This window comes from Abramis brama (assembly GCF_963993115.1).
Source record: "Abramis brama genome assembly, chromosome: 12".
NCBI lineage: Eukaryota > Metazoa > Chordata > Actinopteri > Cypriniformes > Leuciscidae > Abramis > Abramis brama.
In genome coordinates this window covers 30,607,826-30,629,894 of record NC_139974.1, presented here as the reverse complement: position 1 = coordinate 30,629,894, position 22,069 = coordinate 30,607,826, and the positions used below count along the sequence as shown (strand labels likewise).

Below are 22,069 nucleotides of genomic sequence, written 5' to 3'. Positions count from 1 at the left end.
AAAAAGGTGATAAAATGTTCCTGTTTTCTGAGCTCAGTATTAAAGCGTGACGATTGCGGAGAACATTAGTTTCTGGTTTGCCCTTGAGAGGGAGATAAGTTCTAGATTTGGCACCCGTACTTATTCAGTGTGTCCTATTTTAGCCACTATAAAGGGGTAAAAAGAAATCACACTAACCGCCCTGAATCTGTCAAAATCTTGTCCACACTGCTGGCTCTAACAGAAAATCATAGTATAATCCTTGGAAATGGCCACTATGTTATTGCCTTAAAGGCAACAGAGGGAAAGGGCTTGTTCAGCAACTAGGCGAGATTAAAGCCTAAGAGTTCTTTGCCTGTCTTACAAAATTATGTCTTTCATGGAATGCACATTCCAAAAATGTGCAAATGTGCATGTTCTAAAAGATTTCTATTTCAAATTAAATGCTGCTCATGTGAACTTTCACTTGATTTCATACTTTTGAACTTAAATTTCATATAAACTTTAATCGCGATAATTGATTTGACAGCATATATATATATATATATATATATATAGGGGCGTAATTTGTGGGTGGGGGGGGGTGGGTATATATATATATATATATATATAGGGGGTATATATATATTGCTGTCGAATCGATTAATCACGATTAATCACATCTAACATAAAAGTTTTTGTTATAATATGTATATATATTTTTATTATAATTATACAGTATATACATGCATGTCTCTCTGTGTGTGTGTGTATATACACACATATTCATACATATATATGTGATATGTGTGTATGCGTATATGATGGGAAATCATAGTAGTTACCATGACAACCAAGGAGAAGCGGGAAAACTAAATAAAGGAAAACAGGAACTGATGAATGCAAACTAAAAGTCCATAAAAACGAAACTGAACACACAGACACACAAATAATGTATATAAATATAATACACACACACACACACACACACACACACACAGACACACACACACACACACGTCTGGTTCACTATCTTTGTGTATATCTTTCTATATATATATATGAAGACTTCAGATGCAAAAGCCTCTAGGTCCATCTAAAGTTGTTGTTTAATAATAACATTTTTATAAGGCTCTTTTTATAGGTTTCTACCACCAAGTATAGATAGATATATAGATAGATAAATATATAGAAATATATAGAGGCTACATCAAACTTCACTAGTGCTGTGTCATCCAAGATCACATTCAGTAATCTAGTCTGCCTAAATTACAGTGAACAAATGAACAGAACAGACAATTTCCAGCAGTTAAGAGTATTTTTAAAGATTACAGATCATGATTCATAATCTGTCTTCTAAAATAAGACCCCGTTGACAGATCTGAGCCCCCTGATGTTTATGAGAAGATAAAGGATGATCTCTGTGCTTTTCTGTTTATTTTATTCATACTTTTTTGATGACATGCGCTGCAAGCACATTTGAAATAAAACTCCCGTTACTACTGAATGAATGAGAAATCTATGTGATGTGCCCCTCTCCATCTCTCCGGGGTCCTGCAGGCTTTTTTTTAAATCTGGTGATGGTACATTAACGCTCTCAGAAGTCCCCTGGCGGCACATTCTTTCACTTATGTCACGGCCACACAGATTTTTTACGGACCTGTTATATCAAGAGAGGACTTCAAAAGCTTTCAGAAGGCAAGACACCATCCATTTACAATGAGAAACACAGTCTGGAGTCTTAGAAGCTCACCCTCGACCTCCTTTCCCTCCTCTACGCCAACGCTTTTGACTTGGGCCCATTAGAGTGCAAGAAGAGTTAGAATAGATTCACATCAATATTACAGTCAGTTATAGCTGAAAAATGTATCAGTAAACAATAGCTTAGGGTCAGGGATTCGAACAAACCTCTAACCTAAAGTTTTAAACTTTGATGCGTAACTCGTCCTGCTCTGTTTGTGCTTCAAACCTGAATGGAATCACAAATCAAACAGCTTGTTGAGAAGAGGAGACATGTGATCCTTTCAAAGTACTTTACTTGGATTTTTGGCTGTTGCAGGATAAAATGGATCGTATTTTTAGAGAGCTTTTGTGACAAAACCACCTAGCAAGCACCCATAACACCCTAGCAACAACCAAACAATGCCTTATACCTCCCACAAGACCCTGGAAATTGTGTCGGCAAGTTCTGCACAGGCAAACCCCACGCATATTTTCTTTAGAAAATGCAAAAATCTAGCTGATGTAATTGCATTGTAAAATACCTTCAGAAAAGATATTTGATTTGTTTTTCACCTTCAGATTCAATATATTTTACAAAATATACTTTAAAGGGCGAGGAAATTTCCATGTTAAAATACAAATTTCAGTAAATGAAAAAGTATAAATATATGCTACTGTTCAAAAGTTTGGGGTTGGTAAGATTTTTTAAAAATGTTTTTGATGGTCTCTTATGTTCATCAAGACTGCATTTATTTGATCAAAAATAGAGTAAAAAATTATATTGTGAAATATTATAACACCTGTTTTTATTCGAATATATTTATATATATATATATATATATATTCCTGTAATGGCAAAACTGAATTTTCAGCATCATTACTCCAGTCTTCAGTGTCACATGATCCTTCAGAAATTATTCTAATATGCTGATTTTTGTGCTCAAGAAACATTTCTTATTATTATCAGTGTTGAAAACAGTTGTGCTGCTTAATATTTTTGTCAAAAACGTGAAGTCTTTGATAAATAGAAAGTTCAAAAGAACAGTATTTATTGAAATGTACATCTTTTGTAACATCATAAATGTCTTTACTTTTATTTTTGATTAATAAATGCATCCTTGCTGAATAAAAGTATTAAACTCTATTAAAAAAAAAACGGAACCCGAACTTTTGAAAGGTAGCGTATTTAGATTAAAATATATTATCAAACATATATTTATGTAAATATATTTTGCAATATATAAAAAAAAAATATTCGCATTGCCATACTGGCAATATGGACAATGGATGCGAAGTCACTACATGAATTGATATTCCGCTTTGCTCTTTGCTGTCTTTCAACCCTGTGCTCTAAAAGGTCATTTACACCCTCTATCCTCCGAGTGTTTGTGTCTTTGGCAGGCACTGAACGCGGGGGTGTGCATTTGTGCTCGTGAACACGGTCAGCCTGACATTGAGACAAGACTCGAGGGTGATAACCATACTCAAGGTCTTGCTGTCAAGTGCTGAGGGCTCTTGTTGATTCGTTGACAAGCGATTAGGATCAGGCACAGTCTGGCCTGGTACGTGTGGCATAGTTTACTCATGGTGCTCTCCTTCCTTTCTGTTCTGGTTAATCTCCACTGTAGGCCGTTGATGATTTACATTAGGCTCATATTCAGCCTAGCTTTTGAATTATGCAAATACACACACACCACGGTCCGTTGCCTGTTCGCATCTTATCAGCGTCTGCTCTTTGAAAATGCGCAGCGTGTGAGCGATAATTAGTACCTTTAGCGTTCGAGGTTCCCCCAAGGGAACTGCGCAACTAATGTCACTGACCTTGCAGATACTTAAATGTCTACTCGGTTTCAATACATATAGATCGCCTAAAGTCAGGAGGGAGAAGAGAAATCTGTTTGGATGGGCTAATCTTGATGCACGAGTAATTATAAAGTCTTTTAATGCTCTGGCACACTTCCCAATGAAGGCCTACAGTGAGTGACATGAATGACAAACACCACATGGAGGCCACCTAAAGGACGGGACAAATTGGAAGTAAGAAGAAAAGGAAATTACTAGCTATTAACCCTAATTTGGTCGGCTGCACAGTAGTTCATGTGAGGCTACGCGGCTTCATAGCTTACGGAATACGCCGGCTGAATCGTGACTTGAGGTATATGGCTGAGTTCATGAGCAAAGTAAATCTGGCAGTATGCCATTTACTTCAAACCATGCCTGCGGCTCCCTCAAACTGCTTGTCGACATTGTGTGTTTTGAATGTGTCAGGTGGACCAGCAGAGTAAAAAAGAAAGATAGTAGATACCACAAGCATTCACCCAAACCAAAGGCAAAGCCTGTCTGATCCAATTAGACAAAGTCACTTGAGAGAATGTTTCAATCAAGTCAATCAAACAACTTGAAGTAAGAATGTTCACACATCATGGCACACATCCTGATGGACATTGTGTCAAAGTCTCTGTAATGTAAACCTTTACAGTTAATCATTAAGGAGTGGTTTCCAGGACAGGGTTTAAATTAAGACAGGAGTAGGCCTTAATCTAGAATAGTTAATCGTGTCATAAAAAATGGCTTTCTGAAACACTGATTAAGTACAGATTACTAACACTTGGACTATGGAGTCCTAAACTAAAATAAACCAGATTAATTTAAAACCAACTGTGCTAATCTGAATTAGCATGACAAAAGTTGCCTATAAAACATGGAATGGACCATAAAAAGCATGGGCGTCGGAACCATTGTATGTGGGTGGGACAAGACCCACCCACTTTTTAAGACCATGATATTGGACCCACTCACTTTTACATTCAGCGCATATGTCTGTTCACTTTTCAGAGCGTCGTCAGTCAAATCCATTCCACTTGAGGAATGCCCTAATGAATTAAACTCCATTTCCGCTAAAATAGCTACATTATATTTCTCAACGAGCCGCAACTGACGAAAAAAACGCCCGTTGTACCCTTCCAGTCAAATATTGCAAACATCGCTTTAAGTTGTCAATGCTGGCAAATGACCATGGTATCAGCAGGTTAATCCACGGATAGCTGTGGATTTAATGCACAATGTGGTGGCGAGTTTAGTTTACTTGTTTAATTAAAAGGCATCAGAATACATGAAATTTTATTAGTAACATTTTTCTGGGGGAGGACCCACCCACTTTTTTTTTGCTTCCGACGCCCATGATAAAAAGCTTAAAATTGCATGGAACTGAGAATCCAATCACAAATTCAAGGAAAACAATGACAGCAGAAAAAGACAGCAATCAACATAAATTACTCAACAAGAGAAAACTCTTTTAAAGCAAATGGCGGCTGTGGAATCTACAAAGCCCCTAAAGGGACATGGTGAAGGAAAAATAATATGAGATGGGAGAAAAAAATATGCGTCAATGCAATAGTGTTCTCTCACAAATGTTTTGCGTTCCCTGGAGAAACTTTTCGTTCGCTCGCAAAATGTTTTGCGTTCCCTCAAGAAACTTTGCGTTCACTCGCAAAATGTTTTGTGTTCCCTCGAGAAACTTCATTTACAAAAACATTGTGAGCAAATGGAAAGTTTCCCACTCTACCCACTCTGAACTGGATTTGAACCCAGGTCTCTAGTGTGGAAGGCAGACATGCTAACAAGGATGCTAGTCTGTGGTGCCAGTTGTTAATGTAGCCTACTGTATATATACACACACATGTGTATATATTGATCTTTACTTACATAGTCCAAGTAATACATGTGTTTTCTTTGAAACATGGTGTTAATCTGAAGTTAAACCTGCCTCCAAGTAGGTTTAATTTAAGCTCTAATCTTCCTCCGGGAAATCAGTTTATTAAACTCTGGACTTAAACCAAGTCTAGGACTATTTAAAACCAAGACAGAGAAAGCAGATTTCTGTTAATCTGGTTTAAAAGGCCATTAAAGGCTTTATCTCTGTCTGGGAAACCCCCCCTAAATGTATAAATCTGCTCATACAAACCAGAGAAGATGAGATCGTTAGCCTATGTCATATGAGTCCATTTGCAAAAAACGATAAAAGTGATGAACTGACTGCAGTGTGTTATTCTCTACATATAACACGTTCTGAACCCTAAACATGTTTTGTCACAAAAGCCGGGCTTGTCCACTGTAAAGGCAAAGCGAGTTCATGTTTTATACAGTCTATGGTTTTACAGCAGAAACCGACAAGCACCTTGTTGTTTGTGAACAGCACAACCATGGAGCACAACCAGAGAATGTCTAATAGGAAGAGAATTGGCACTCTCTGCTTACTTCCGGTTTCTGGACTGGCTGCAGTAACACGTCTCTGTCCATGCGGGGGCGCTCGCAGGCGAGTGCAGAATGAATGGAGGTCTATGGCAAAATACCCCTCAAAATCCACTTTTCTCAGGATATAATTTTTTGTCTAGTAATTTGAATGTTGTATTCGAAAGGAGATGCAAATAAATTACACATTGCTGGGTGTTAGATTTTTTAGAGTCACTTATTTGCTTTAAAAAGTCTTTTAAAATGTCAATGACGTCATACACATCGTACGACCAGACATACAGCTTTACGGCAATCCTTCAGTCACTTTGGTGCTTTCGCGCTCTGCACTTTCTTTTCACTCGAGGCATCGACAACACAGCTGACACAGGTAAATACACGTGCTAGAAGAGTTTTTGTTTTGTTTGTTTCTGGTCCCGCTTCGGATGCCACGATGCCATCAAGCGGTATCTCTGGTCGTAATCAGTCCTTCACTGACCAATCAGCGTTCATTAGCAGAATGCTAGCGTGTTATGGGCAACAACAACTCAACCTGTAAGAAATCGAAAGGACATAAGTACTCGTTCATTCAACTTTCGACCTATAACCCATGTTGAACTTGCAAAACCTACAATAAAATCTGAGATTTCTCAACGACAATCGGGTGAAAGCTACACATTTAGCCGTATAGCCCCATAGACTCCCATTCAGTCTGCACTCGCCCGCGATCACCTCCAGTGGAATTCTAATGGAACTGCAACCAAGATCTATACAATGGGGCTAATAGGGAGTGCCAAGGCTCTCCGTAGACGGGCTCTGGCACAACCCGATAAATCCGGTTTAGCGAATCAGCGCGCAGTATTCAGGTCAGGTGACAAGGCACTTCGAAAAGACGCGCTAGGGCTAGCTGAGACGAGGAATTTCATCAAAGTTGAAAAGCGATCGAGGATGGATCATTTCAACGAACTTGATGGACCCGTGATATCTTCTTCGGGGCGTAAAAGAAAAATAAAAGCTGAAACTTTTTCACGGAACCTTGCTAAAGCAGCACGTTACAGTGGTGAGGGGACCGAAAAGCTCTTTCGCGTGTAGTCACAACAACAAAGTTTGTCAGGCGTTTATGTTAGCTGAGGAGATTAACTTTACAACGATTAACCGAGTGTTTTATTATATATCGTTGCAATTACTTTTTTGTTGTTACTTTGGTTTTGTTTAACTCTGAAACATGAAATGTGGACTTGTCTGCTTTTGCTAAAAAACAAACTTGTAGGCTAATATATAAAAAACTTTTAATGAACTTTAATTTTGTAAGTTTTAGTTATTATTAGGCTACTTAATAAAAACAACCTGGCTGCAGTTTGATTGATATTACTTGGAATGCACAATAAAAAAAAACCCATGAAATTTATGAAAATTAACTAAAAAAAACAACAAACCAAATCAGTTATCTGCTTTTGCAAATGAATTCTTCTTATGTTTCACAATTGTTTCGTTTATATGTATGTAATCGCATTGCTGCCGAGACTGTAGCAAGATCTGAGACTTTTCTTTCTTCTAAAATATCTGTCCATCTATTTGTATCATTTTTGCTCTGAACTCCTTGAGATTCCCTGTAACACATAAAAGGGGTGAACTTGCAAACTATGATTTGAAATCATTATGAGGCTCTCAAATGTCATTTATCACTACTCTCTAATTGCTCATTATAATTTCATGACACCATCTTTTATAATTTAGTACTCACCATCTCTAGCAACTCTCTTTTCAAAACCAGCCCTTTATTTTCTTGAACCTGACTCAAATCCAGCTCGATACTCCCAGTGTGCATTGCACTTTAACATTAAGTATCGCAGCAACCAAACTGAGAAATCACAAACCATTAGAAGACATTCTTGCAGTACGGATCATTATTAAGGAAACTGCAATTTCAGGCTCTGAACCTGCAGAGAACATCTGTATTTTTCCCGATCTCTCTTTATCATTACAGGTATGCTGGTGAAAGAGCTTAACTATGCAGCGGATAAAGACTCCAGACTCGCACTATATCGAAACTGATCAAAGAGAGAGCGGGAAAAGCACATTACACATGGCATTTCACTCTCAGTACATGTTTGTGCTTGCGTGGAAAAGCATTGAAAATGTTTTTCACTTCAGGTGATTATTCCAGCATCATTAGCATCTTGTGCTTTTTTTGGTTTCTCAAGAAACACATCTAGCCCGGGGCCCTTAAGCAGGTTAAAGGGAATCAAACCCTGTGCTGATTAATTATCTGATCTCCTGTAAAGCTGTGACATGTTGAGAAGTGTGTTATACAGGCACTTCAAAAAGCAGCGCTGTATTATTCCACATCAAAGACAGCATCGGGAGTGCTAATTTTAACTTATTTTCAAAAAAAAATAAAAATTCAATATTCAGCTTTCCTTTGGGTCAAACTGATTGCATGGTTTGAAGTTATTTTTAAATATTCATTTTTACTTTAACAAACCTTTGAGAAGCTTTCTCAGATGAATCCATGCACACATCTGTCTTATATTAAGGAATTCATTCCAAGAGAAGAAAAAAAAAACAGGATACAGAGAGATATTAATATGATGAATGACCTTCGTCTGGGATGTCGGGTCATTGGGAGAAATAAGTGCAACAATTCCTCTCAGCGAGATCTGCCCTCTAATTTGGCTTGAAATGGCTATTCATTGGCTTCACAATGTGAAGTCAGAGCCTGATGTGCAGCTCCAACATCAGTGCTTCCAGGAAAACAATACCACAGCAGTTAATAAAACCATGGAAGCTTTTCTCATACTGCTTGATTACTAGTTATGTTACTGTACTGTTCCGTCATTACTGAATAACTAAACAGGAATAAATGCAACGCAATAGTACCAATCTGTAACTACTATTTACCAGTGTTGGGGGGTAACGCATTACAAGTAATCAGATTACTTTTCAAGTAACTTATAAAGTAACATATTACTTTTAAATTTAAAACATAATATCTGAAAATATCTTTTTTAAATAAGTAATGCAAGTTACTTTGTTTTCCCATTTATTGCCTGACATGTTGAAAAAAATCGCGAGTAAGGTGCAGAGGCGTTGTGTGTGTGAACATGATGGTTATTGTAGTTCTATACTAAATGTGATTATGCATTTACTCATCGCACAAAAACAGATTCAGTATTCCTCAAAATGAATAAAAATAGTGAAATGCATATTTAAAGTATTACGCAAACCTGCAATATTTTATGTATAACACATACTTTATGTATGTAATCTCACTTTATTAACTTTATTAATGTCTTTGCTGCTGACCTTCGACGAACCAATTCAACTATATACTAATAAGCAAAACGCACTTTTTAAACATCACATTTGTGTTTCATTATTGTTTTGTTTTTATTGCTGAAGTAGGAGTGCAGAACTTTCTTCTCCTGTGTCCTATATTTCCTGTGCCAAAAATATATATTTTTTGTTATTAAAAAACAAATAAGCAAGCCCAGCCCAGGTGAAAAAAGTATAGCATTAGAAAAAGTAATGCATTACTTTCCATAAAAAGTAACTAATTAACACAATTAGTAACTTTTTATAAGGAGTAACGCAATATTGTAACACATACTTTTAAAATTAACGAGTACACTTTATTTTAAGGTGACGTAGTTACATTGTACTTAAGTGCTGGTTAATATTAATTAACTACATTTACTTAAAGTTATGGTTAGGGTTTGGTTAGTTACTTATTACTTGGTTAGTTACAGTACGTAATTATGCATATGTACTGTTATTACTATAGTAAGTACATGTAGTAACGTGTAACTACGTCACCTTAAAATAAAGTGTTAATGAAGTAACTTTTCCCAACACTGCTAACTATCATGACACTCTGATTAACGAATTTGTAATAGCACTCAGTTGAATGCGTATAGTTCACTATTAGCTAATCAATAACTACTATTTTTTCCAAACCTCCCTGAGAACAACTAAGAAACTATATTCCCTTATTTATAAATTTACAGCTTACATTACAAGGAGATATCATATTTTTCCACTTAAGAATACTGTTCAAAATAATTAGCAATTCCTTCTGAAGGATTTGCACTATTTGAGTCATTAGTAATGGTTTACCATGATCTTTACTTTAGAATTAATTATGCATGATGCACAATAATAATATTTCGAAGTATTTTTGGCGATATAAAAATTAGCTAATGGTGAACAACCACATTCAATTGAGTGCTATTTCTTACTAATTTGTTAATCAGAGTACTATAAAATTCACTCTTAGCATGTGTTAATACACTCAATTATTTTTCCTGTGTAGTAATGTGAAACGTATTACCACTGTATTTATATTGAAAGATGTGTTCTATAGATTTCAGTTAACTCAGCTTAAAATTTCCTTTGAAATGCACTTCCTAAACATAATTGATGTATAATTTGTCAGCTATCAGCAGAGCAGAAGAGATTTGTTAAATGTGTTGCTACATATAGCTTATAAAAAAATTGGAAGTGTTTGCCTCAGGTCACAGGATGTTTTGTCACAAGTTTCCTGCTAACAGGTGCTGAGAAGATGATAATTTTTTTTGAGGGAACAACATACTGAAATATGATAAAAGAACTCACTCAATTATCTTCAAATGCTTTTTAAATAAAAGGATGTGACAGAAACAACAGGGAAATAAACAGTGTAAACAAACAAACAAAGTAAGCAAGTAAGAAAGTAAGCAAGTAAATCTATGGGCTTACCCATAAATATTTTGTCTTGCATGGGCCCTGTGAATTTAAACAATGGCCCTGGAAAAGAGAGAATGAGAGCGATAAAGCAGCACAAACAAAATATATATAGCCAAGCCCAGCCAAGCTCAAAGGCCACAGCAGTCAGCAGCCACTTCTTTACGAGTTTGAATAGTCTGACATGCACAAACAGAGTGTGTTAACCTTGAGCGAGGCTGAGGGGTAAAGGGGAGCGGAGGGTGGTGGTAGTGGTGCTAAAGACCTAAGCAGGTGTGACAGTTCTGAAAGCTTTCACTGGACAAAAAGGTTTCACTGGCCTCCTAGCAATGCTGAGCCACAGCTGACCTCACTGCTCGCTAGCACAGGCACTGTGAAGCTGTGTTTACAGTAAAGAGCCATGAAGGAAAACAAGCACAGATGAGTTTAAATGAAGGATGCCCTGAAAATAATAATAGTGTAATAGCATGGATTCAAAATTTGATAGAATATGCCAGGATTGTCTTGTAAATGTAATGAATACATAAGCATGTAAATCATGCTAAAATCATTGCTATATTATAATTTATTGTTCAATGGATAGGCAAATTTGTCATGTTTACAATTTTGCCATATCAGTACTGACCAAACTTGGTACTTGGATTTCACCACCAACCCCTGGATGTAATTAATTTTCCATTTTTATCCAGAGGGGGGCAGCAAACATTACATTATGTAGTGTGCGCTATCCCTTCATAATGTTAATGTACCACTTAGATGAGCCCAGAAGCTTATGCAAACCTTTGTGGATGTCTCCAAAAACCAGACAGCATAGCAGCATATTAATTCATGCATAACAGCCTTACATTTAGTGGAAGAACATAGATCATTTTTCTATGACCAGTCCAGCACTGTTATGTGTGTGTGTGTGTGTGTGTGTGTAATTTAATATACTTCATAATGAACACATGTAATTTCAGCCATTTTAGATTATTATATTATTAGTGTGTGTGTGTGTGTGTGTCTGTGTGTCTGTGTGAAATAATGACTAGGACAGACAGCCTCTATCCAAAGCAAAATCAAATTTGAATAGACATTCTAAAAACTTTTACATCAAAGTGGGCGGTTCCATACGTCTAGTCTTCGTGACGTAATTTCCGCTCGTTCAAGTCATTTGCGCTCGTCTCAAGCTTTTGTTCATCTGTTTCCAGCCGCACCGCGGAGAACAGGAGCCATTGCGACTCACCACGGTCTTCAGCAGCAGTCACGCGTGTGTTCTTATTACCTCTTGCAGGACGTGGATACTAAAATAGTTTCATCGTCGGACGTTTGGTGTTTAAATCTTCATTTACTTACAAACTCAACATGGAGAGCGAGAACAAATACCTCCCGCAGCTGCTGGCGGAACGAGACACCCTGGACGCGTCGTTCACACACGCCACGAAACTTATATCAGCAGGTAAAAGCCGATTGTCAAAATGAAGGAGGGAGACATGCACTTGTAACCGAGTAACTTTTAGGGATGCAAGTTAGATAAATAGCAGTTTTGTTTGGAGGGAAGCGGAGCGACTGTAGTCGTTCGTGGGACGGAGGGCGACCGTTACAAAGTCTCGTTTCAGTGCGCGAGGAAGGGGGTTCGTGTACTTAACGTTAGCTTGAACCAGGCACGTGCTGTCGAAGACATTTTCGGTGTGTAGCTCAAGATTTAATTTTCCCGGAGGGAAAAAACTCTACTTTTCCTGGATGATATCAGTTATTTGTATCATCCTCCACTGTGCACGGTCGAAAGCCGTAATGCTGTATAGTTTTACCCCGTCATCCCCCGGGCAGCATTCCCATTTCCGCTCGAGTACATTGTGAGCCGCGTGCTGGATTGGGTTTAACCGAAAGTGTACAAATTAGTTGTTGTTGTTTTTTTTTTTTTACAACTTTACGATACCTAATTATTCTTATTTATTTTTTTAAAACTGATCATATTCAATGTAAAAATAAAATTACACAGTCGTGATTTAAGTGAGTCGTACTACAATATCGCAATACAATTAAGGAAAAAAGTTTTACCTCACATTATTGTTTGTTTGCTCTGTATCTAATGGGTCAACGTGGCGTTTCTTTGTACACATCCAGTCCTAGCCTACATGCGCTTATCGCGTTTGTCTAGACTGAAAGATCTGGAAAGCTTTAGATGAAATCGTCCAAGCCCGATTAATTTAAATTGAAGCCGGCTGAAAATCTTAAGTTTGGGATTTGTCGTAGTAATAAAAACCATGTTCCTTACCATATGTGCCTTTAGTGTGGGAAGTGTTGCATCTGGAGATGAAATGGATTTTTTTTGGTGTAGGAAATGTCTTTTCCTGGCCTCGTTTCACCACGTCTTATATCATCAGTGAAGTGGGAGTTTAACTGTATCTTGTGGTTTATATTAGCAGATCGGTTCCATAAGTTACATTTGCAGAGGCGTGTAAATGTTCAGTGTTTAGCATCAGACTTGCATTGAAAAGTTCCCTTGTGAAGCTGAGTCTATTGATTGGTGTTTCCTCCCAGGCAAGCACTTTACTTTACAACCTGAAGCAAACACTTAAATCTCAGGCATACATTTGCCATTGAAGTAAAATGACCTGGAGAATATTTCAGGCCTATACATTTGTAATCATCATCCAGTATTTCATGTTATGAGGAGAAACAGTTAATGTATGTTATCAGTGAATATATGATCCCTGTTGAGTATGATGCATTCATACTCAGGGTTTTAATTTTAAAAGGGGCAAAACTGCTTTTTGCTGATTTTAACTCTGCAATAAGTTTCTGACCTTGTTGTCTAATGTGGAAGGCAAGAAATGTGTGCTAATGTCTTTAGTGGAATCAGTTTGAAAAATGTATTTTAGTTGATTGGTAAAGTGTCTTCAAATATCTAATAGTTTTAGTATTTACATTTAAATGTTCAAATCTCATGCCTAATAATGTATCTTGTGATTTTTAGAAATTGAAAGGGTTCAAAATGGGGAGACCGAGAAAGATACAGAAAGCTACCTGGACCTCTTTACGACTAAAAACATCAAACTGAAGGAAAGGGTTCTCATACCAGTCAAGCAGTACCCTAAGGTGAGTGTCATTGTGGTATTTGGGAACATGTCTGCTGTGCAGATTTACTCGATTACATGTGTGCTGCTTCCGATCTGGTGTTGAAGGAATGTGTAACACCTCAGTAATCGCAAGCAAAGGTTACCTGAGGATTCTTGGGAGGTATTATATTTGTACAAACATTTGAGATGAAGTAGAACTTGTTTTATAGAATTTAATTAGTTTTGAAAAGCGCTAATAGAGTGAAATGGTACGTCTACAATCCCCAGGGATGCATTTTGACAAATTTGCAAACCTTTGATTGCCAAAACCTGTGAAAGGCCTGTAATTTGTCATGAAGGGGCTTAAGATATTTTCGAAATGCATGTTTCTTTGTGCATGTCCTGTGATCGCTTGCCTGCCAGAGGTGATCCGACCGTTTGATTGAGTCCTCTGCTGTTTTAGAGAGCATGGCAGTGTTTTTCTTTGACCTTCCGTGTTTAAAGTTTGCTTGCCAGATCAGTTGAAATTAGCTGAATTTAACTTTTTTTTTTTTGGTATGTGAATCAGATTGGTATGTGATCATGCATGACTGATTATGCTGCTTAATTCTTTCGGTGTCTTTTAAGATCTTTGATTTATGACCTTTGTCTCACACCTGTCAGCTGCACCTCTTACTGCTGTTACCATGAATTTAAATATTGGACTTTTTCCCCTTTCTTTTTGTTGAGTGGCACTTGTTGATATGTGCACAAATCCGATGTTTTCTGCTGTTTTTTTTGCCCTCCCATTTTAGTTGTCCTCATGCGTTTTAACAGACCACCTAATGTTACCCCTCGCTTTGGTGTCGAGGAGAGCACAACTCCAGCCTTTGATCTGTTTGCATTCCATTTAATCTTGTCCTGTTCAGGAAGATCAAAACTATTGAGTTTTTAGTCCTTGAAAACAAGTACAGTCAGGCTAAGTTAAGAGCTGTAGATTTCCTCAAATGCTGTGGGTTTAATATTTAATTTTCTGTTGCTTTGTGCAGTTTAACTTTGTTGGAAAGATCCTTGGACCACAGGGGAACACCATCAAGAGACTGCAGGAGGAGACGGGCGCTAAGATCTCTGTGCTGGGGAAAGGATCCATGAGGGACAAAACCAAGGTAAAGTGTTATTGAGGTTATTTTTAAAGGTATGAATGATTGCTGCAAGAGCAACTTTTTTTCTAAGGTAGCTTTAAACTTGAAAAAATAAAGATGGTTTTAGGCTGTTTGATTCATCACATTTTGGTTGTCTTGCTGTGTGTGAGTGAAGGTTAAAAGACACAACTAAGGGTAAATTGGATCTGCTGAATTTTTGTTCTTCAGGAGGATGGCTTGAGAAAAAGTGGAGAGCCGAAGTACGCACACTTGTCCATGGAGCTTCATGTGTTCATCGAGGTGTTTGCTCCTGTTCCTGAGGCGTACATGCGCATGGCTCATGCCATGGAGGAGATCAAAAAGTTCTTGTTCCCTGTAAGTACTAAAATTTGCTCTGGATTCAAGAAAGGCAGCCCAGAGATCATGTTTTGCAGTGAAGTGCTGATAATGTGTTTTGTCTAAGCTTTCTTTGTTTATAGTGCTGTGATTTATGAATTCCAAATGAGCCATTGTTTAAGTCCAAAACGCCTGTGTTGTTGGACTGTAACTCTACTTGCTTTGCCCGTGGTGGCAGATTAATATTTAATCTGATAAATCGGTTGTTTTTGTGCTCACTCCTGTAGCTGGACTGAAAGGTTTTGCAAAACAATGTTTCCCCTTTGAGAGCAAACTTCTGTGCCCTGTTCTAATGGCCTCATGTGAGCTATGCAAGTTTGTTTCTCAAGGCCTAATGCTGGTTCTTCATTGTTAAGAGATATAGTTGTGTTGTCCAGCTCTTTAAGCATTGGATTTTGTAGATTTTTGTTTTGTTTTTTAATTTCTTATATTCTGAGACAGATGTTCTTGTGAAGTGTCTTTATTGTTGTCATGTTAGTGAGCTGTGTGCCTGTCTCACAGGACATGATGGATGACATTTGCCAGGAGCAGTTCATGGAGATGAAGTATCTAAATGGGGGTCAGGAACATGGGGGTAGAGGCCGAGGAGGGCCACCCATCAGAGGCCGTGGAGGTCTTCCTCCTCCTGGGGCACCCAGGTAACATACACCTATTTAATATTCATTGTGACCGTTAGTTTGAGCTGCTAAACCTGATTTTTAATGCAATGAGAACTTCCATTTTGTAGATTTAGGTGAGTAGAACATTAACACTTTTTACACTTGCAGGGGTCGTGGTATGCCCCCACGTGGAGGTGGCCGTGGTGGTCCCCCTCGAGGTGGAGCCGCAAGGGGAGCTCCTGCAGGTAGAGGTGGACCATCAGCCCAGCCGCCCAGAGGAGCAGCTTCCAACCGTGCCCGTCCACCAGCCCCGTCTCAGCGAATGCCCCCTGCACCAGCCCCGCACCCTCCGGCCCAAGACTCATACGAAGACTATGTATGTTTCTTTGTTAGAAAATATATCTTATGAGTTTGCTTTGGAGATGTTGAGTGCACTGATTGTATTTTCCGTTTCCTCAGTCTTATGACGAGAGCTACACAGAGCCAGGATATGAATCCTATGACAGCTACTACAGCCAGCCACAAGCGTAAGTTGATTGAACACACAATATTATTACTGCTGGTTTGGGACTTCAAAAAGTCCAAGTTTCCTCAAAAAGATCAACTTTGCCTATAATTATTGGGGTTTATGGAGGCTTTTTGGAAACATCCCAGTGTCTTAAAAGCACAATGTGCTTGGCTAAGTATGTTATTTTTGGAAATTTAGGCCGGTTTCTCTTAAGAGTTAGTTTGAACAGTGTTTGTTCTTTTTCTAGAGAACCAGAGTACTATGATTATGGACACGGAGAGACACAGGAGGGGTATGAAAACTACGGTAAGATTTTTGCGTTTGAATTTAAGGTTTTTTTTTCCTGATCTGTCACTGAGTTGGGTCAATTAAGTTGTAACCCCTCATTTGCTGTTGATAATGGTTTCAAACATTTATTGTAGTTAATGAAAGGGTGAGATTTTGTTATAGCTATTACAATTGATAATGCTAGTGTAACAGAACAGGTACCTTATTTTTGGATAATTCCTGTAAATTTGAGTTTAAAACCACCCAAACACAGACTTGCCTTGGTATTTTGATCAGTAACGTTTTTAAGCTGAGGCTTCATGAAAGCTCAGTTATTTAAACATCTTGGTAAGCTATTGTTTGCTTGCTTTATCTTAACTTTTTGCACTGTTGTGTTTGCTCCCATAGCTCAAGATGACTGGAACGGGACACAGCGCGCTGTTGGTGGTGGAAAAGCTCCCACTCAGAGACCGACTAAGCCTGGATTCAGGGAACCCCCCTATGGACGATACTAAGTCTGACTAGCGGAAAGTCACCCAACGCGTCGCCATAACTGTCTCCCATGGCAGCTCACACTTTAAGCTACCCGACAAAAGTAATTGTCTGTTTGTTTTTTTTCTCGTTTTTTTTTTTCTTTTCTTTTTTCTCGTTTTGTGTTTTTTACTCCGGACTTTAAAGAAACTTGACGGAATGGCATTCGAATGCCTCAAGAATCGATATAACTTTTAGAAGGGATTAAAGTTTAAACATTGCTGTTTTTTTATTTGTTTTTGCAAATATCTTTTCCTCTGCTCATACCTACCCTTGCTTTTTTGCATTTGTCGATGGTAAAAGTTTGTCAAATGATTGGAAAAAGTATTTAGTTGAAAGGTAAACCCTAACAACTGTACAGCCACTTTTTGTGTCTCAGGACACCACTTTAATTTGTGTTACCTTAAAAACTCTGCTGAGGTGCAGTTGCAGATTCCCATGTAGGCTACATTTCAAAATTCTGTTTAATACTAGCATATCAAATAGACCCTAAACTTAATGTCTGTTTTGTAATAAGGAATATAAATTACTGAAAGTCAAAATGTCTTTAATGGTATTTCCAACAGCCATTGATTATTCCTCATTTGATTTAAATAGTCTTAAAAGCTGTAAATGTAGATTTAGGCCTCAATATTTTTCCTTGTATTTTAGAGTTTTGAAATATAGCCCAATTAGACGCTGTTGAGATGGAATGTCCTCAAATCCTTAATTTGTTAAAATAAGATGTTACTCTTCAAAACTGTTCTGTAGAATAACCCATGTTTGGCTACTTATGTAAAACATAATAATCAAAAGTCAGATTATCATGGATGCCACCATGCTATATAAACTGCATGCAAAAACTGCTTTAAAAAAAAGGATTTGGACAACAATCTCCACAAGGGTCATCTCTTTCTTATGTAAAGGGATACTGCAGCTAAAACCGACTATTGTATATAATTTAAAAAAGGAAAAAGAAAAAAACAACTCACATCCAAACTGTACTTTACTGCCATTTAGTATTTGTATCCTCTCCATAAAATGCAGAATGACATGTGTAAGCTTGCCTAAATAGGTAACTAAATCTGTCCAAAACATGTTTTGCAGCAGTTGTCAATAAAGCCTAGATTGTTTTTTATGAAACTTTAACCTGGTTTTATTTTTCTTTGTCTTCATAAAATCTGAAATGGCCTTTTAAATAACTCATAACCTTCGGTTCCAATCATTCTTCCTCTTCAAAAACAGATTTTAAATTTAAAACAATGCATGTAGTCTGAAGACGTAAACTACACTAAAGGAGTCTGTTTAAAGTGTTTGATCTGACAATTAAAAGCACACCTTTAATGTTTCTCTCTCTTTTTATACTTAAAAAGGACCCTAGAGGTAAGACCTGTGCTCTTTAAAATAACCTGGATAGCTTCCTAATGTCTATAGAGAGAACTAAAGCATTCGATGCTTGGGTATGTATTAAACTTTTCTTGAATGACATTCTATTTTTGGTCTCTCTCAGAATGGGAAATGTATTATAGCCTGAAATAATTTGAATTTAAAAGTTAAGCTTGCAGGGGCCATATTTGTCAAGTCTGATGCAAAGACACGTTGGCTGCTTTTAGTAAAGAGGGCAGGAGAGGACTGTTAAACTTAAGTGCAGCATTGTAAAGGTAACCCTAACCCTAAATTTGTGAGTAATGTTACATTTATTTACTTAAAAGTATTTGGTGACGGCGTGCAATGATTTAAAATATTCAGTCGTTTAAAAATATAAAAGTAAAGTGGAAAAAAATATACAAACACGCAGTAATAGATTTTGCTTATAATAATATTTGTGTACTAACATTCTAGAGCAGAATTGTAATGCAACTCATGCTAAAAGTGCTCAGTGTCAAATCTAGATCCATCTATGTTTGTAATGCTGCTCCTGTTTTTTTCTTTTGCGATTTGTTTAACGTATTGAAAAACTCAATGTCCTAACTGAAAATGTGACCTGGGAAAGCTTGAGTTGCATGACTCAATCTTGGAAGATTGCATGAGTTTATTCTATACAATATAGTTTATCATAGCAATGTTTGGTTGTACGCTCATAGTGTTCTCTCTTCCCTCAGGTTGTGATGCCTGGAAATTCCTGGAAATGGAAAGTTTAAACAAGAATATCAGACCTCTCCCCAGGTCAGTTATCCTTTCTTTATTCTGTTGTTCTCTGTAGTTTGTCCATTCCTGTTCTGATGAGTCAAAGCTTTCTAAATCTGCCTGTTTTGCAAGAAGCTCTGAATGGTATGAAGTTGCACTGCCTTAATGGGCTTGCTTCCGGTTTCCACTATGTACTCAGCTCAGTAATTACTGGTAGCTTCAGTGGCCTAATGTGATTGTGATACCATACAAGATTAATCAGATGTTTGGCTCAGTTGTGTGTGTGCGTGTGCTCCTCCCCCTTTTGGTCACTTTGCTGATTGATTTATAATTCTCCTACAGGAAAAGACAAGTGTTTGTTTGCAGTGTAAGAGCAATCTTACCTTTGCACACCAGCAGTCTTTATGGAACCATGGACGGTCTGACTGGACAGCTTCTGAACGGGGTGGAATGGCAGAAATCGCTGGTCCTGTCAGCTAAAGTTTAAACCAGCAACCTCTTAAAAGGGTTGAAAAGTCTTGAGGTCTGGTGCTGTGTATATCTGCTCTCCAGTGGTTATGCAAAGTCATTTCTGTACTAAAAAGTTTCTTTTTACTGTTCACCTCAAGTGCTTTCTAAGCACACTTAACTTTAAATGTTCATCTTTAAATTGACCTTCTGCTCATGTTGGCCAAGAAATCATTTTAACAAGCTCGAAAAATTCTGTCCGGGCTCTCTAAACGTCTACCTCAGACAATACTCAAGTGCTTTATTCTGCAAGACAAGCATGTCTTCCCCAGTTCCTCGCTCGGAGAAACGTACATGCTAATTTAGAGCTGTCCGGCCCCTATCTCTTAGCAAAGACTTTGTCCTTTAATTGCCATGGTAATTTTTGTCTTGCTCTCGAGTAGATATGTTTGGATGGGTTTAAGCTGCCGGAACTCTTGCAGTTTGTGTGAATCACAATTGAATTTTCCATCTCATGAACCAAACACAAAAATCTCCAGGGGTTTGCAACAGTGCAACTGTTCATAACTACATACTAACCTTAAATTCTGGATAAAGGTCTTTCTTGCTCTAATTGAGAGCTTTCCATAAATTCAGCTTTTTCTAATCCTTGCTGTGCTGAGTCTGAATTTAGCACTGCATGGCTTTTGTGCATGTCACTGTCAGTATGTATTGCTGTAGCTTTCATCTTTTTTCCCCTCAGCACACATATGATTCGAGCACGTCATTCTGACCAATTACCGCCGATGACAGTGTGTCCGTCCCCCGCGGAGCCGCTACTGGTTGCCGACTGGCTAACAGGACTAATGCCTTATTGCATTAGAGACAAATCTGTCCTCAGCACAGATTTTAATAAGCATCAGCCACTGCTCAAGTGGTGTCGAACAATGGGTCCACATGGGTAGGAGGTTGACCGATGTGTATGCAGGCTTCACCATAATGAGAAATCGCAAAAGCAGATAATGGAAATATTTATTTTCTGGACAGATGCTAGGGGGTAAAGAAAACTCGAAGTCTCAAGGAGGTGGAAATGCTCAACCCAACCCAACTGTGTGTACTAAATGGGTCTTTGTTTACAGTCATATCTGTTTGCGTTGGACATGCGTGGCCTACAGCTGCTGGGAAAATGCCTCTGGGGTAATGTGCAAGACATGTGGTGGTCTAAAATCGACACATTGTGCATGCTGAATACAGGAAGCATGGCTTTACAAATGCAAATTAAATGCTCACATCAATGTCTGTCTGTCTGTCTTCCTGCATGGCTATTTTGCTAGTTTCACACCTAACCAGTATACACTCTCCAGGGAGTCAGGGTTTTGAGTGCACAGGGAGGAGTTGTGATGTTTTCTGGCTCATGTCCTGGAGAACCATGGCTGCTGGCCACCTCCTTCAGTGTGAAATGCTGGTAATAACTTAGCCTCCTAAAGGTCTCTCTCAATGTGCTGTGATGAAAATGAATTAAATCCATCCATGTGGAATCTGGCTCGAGTAATCCGTAGCCCTCCAGGACAAAGCGTTGGACACCTCCACCTTGGCTGTCGCTGAAGTAACATTCCATTGCATGTTTTCCAGCATCCACATAAGCAGACACGCCTAAAACAATGTCGGGAAACCATGGGAATTGCTTGGGATTAGTGATGAAATACAAGTGCCAGGAGTCTGTATTCTTTTGTTTCTTAAGGAGATTGACGAGCCTGTATTTCAATGCAACTAAACTGGATTTAAGCTCATTGAAGTGCTCGTCTTTCAGCATAGCTGTTGGCCTTATTTCTATAGAAGCAAACTAATGCCTTTGGGGCTGTAGAAACCTTTCGGTGACTTAAGGGAGCGGACAGAATTTTTCACTTTTGAAAGTTATTCAAACTTGTTTGGAAGTTGGTGCATCCAAAAGCACTCGTGCGCTCACAGCCTGCAAATGATTACGTACTACTACAAAGAGTACCTAATAAATTGGCATTTGTTTTTACCTATTTTGTAATGTCAAAAATAAAAATAATTAAATTCTAGACCTGGCTCCTGTGTCTCTTTCAAAGCTCATGTCTTCATGTTTCTTGATGGCTCGTTCTCCTCAGGTTTTTGGACTGAATAAATGGACGCAAATGCGACAATGTTCAACGGTAATTTAAAATCTAGTTGCCATTGTTGGTAATCAGGAAAGGTTTTTTGTCTGTATGTAGTTTCCTGCATGTAGCATCTTCGGGTGATATTAAATCATTTATTCTATAATAAAAATGTGCAGTAGCTCAAACAGTAAAACAATGTACTCAGTCAACTACTATCTGTATCAAACGATTCTAATTTGTCAAGCTATTTAGCTTTTAATTATTTCATGCTGGGTGTCAGTGGCTGTTTTTTTGTCTTTAGCCCTAAAACCTTCAACTT

General features: G+C 38.0%; 1 protein-coding gene across 2 annotated transcripts; it reads left to right on the top strand.

Annotated features, from left to right (window-relative positions):
- Positions 1-11,783: 11,783 nt before the first annotated feature.
- On the top strand, positions 11,784-21,693 carry khdrbs1b (KH domain containing, RNA binding, signal transduction associated 1b). Of its 2 annotated transcripts, XR_014608418.1 has the most exons (11): positions 11,784-12,070; positions 13,592-13,713; positions 14,702-14,818; positions 15,023-15,169; positions 15,692-15,828; positions 15,958-16,165; positions 16,249-16,316; positions 16,545-16,603; positions 16,973-17,159; positions 19,177-19,240; positions 19,544-21,693. XR_014608418.1 is itself a non-coding variant. In XM_084130897.1 (9 exons), the coding sequence occupies exons 1-9, from the start codon at positions 11,977-11,979 to the stop codon at positions 17,077-17,079; spliced, it is 1,059 nt and encodes a 352-aa protein (XP_083987023.1). In that variant the 5' UTR covers positions 11,784-11,976; the 3' UTR covers positions 17,080-18,223. The 2 variants fall into 2 exon arrangements, 1 of the variants encoding a protein (XP_083987023.1); XM_084130897.1 differs by lacking the exons at positions 19,177-19,240; positions 19,544-21,693 and having other exon boundaries at positions 16,973-18,223.
- Positions 21,694-22,069: the final 376 nt, after the last annotated feature.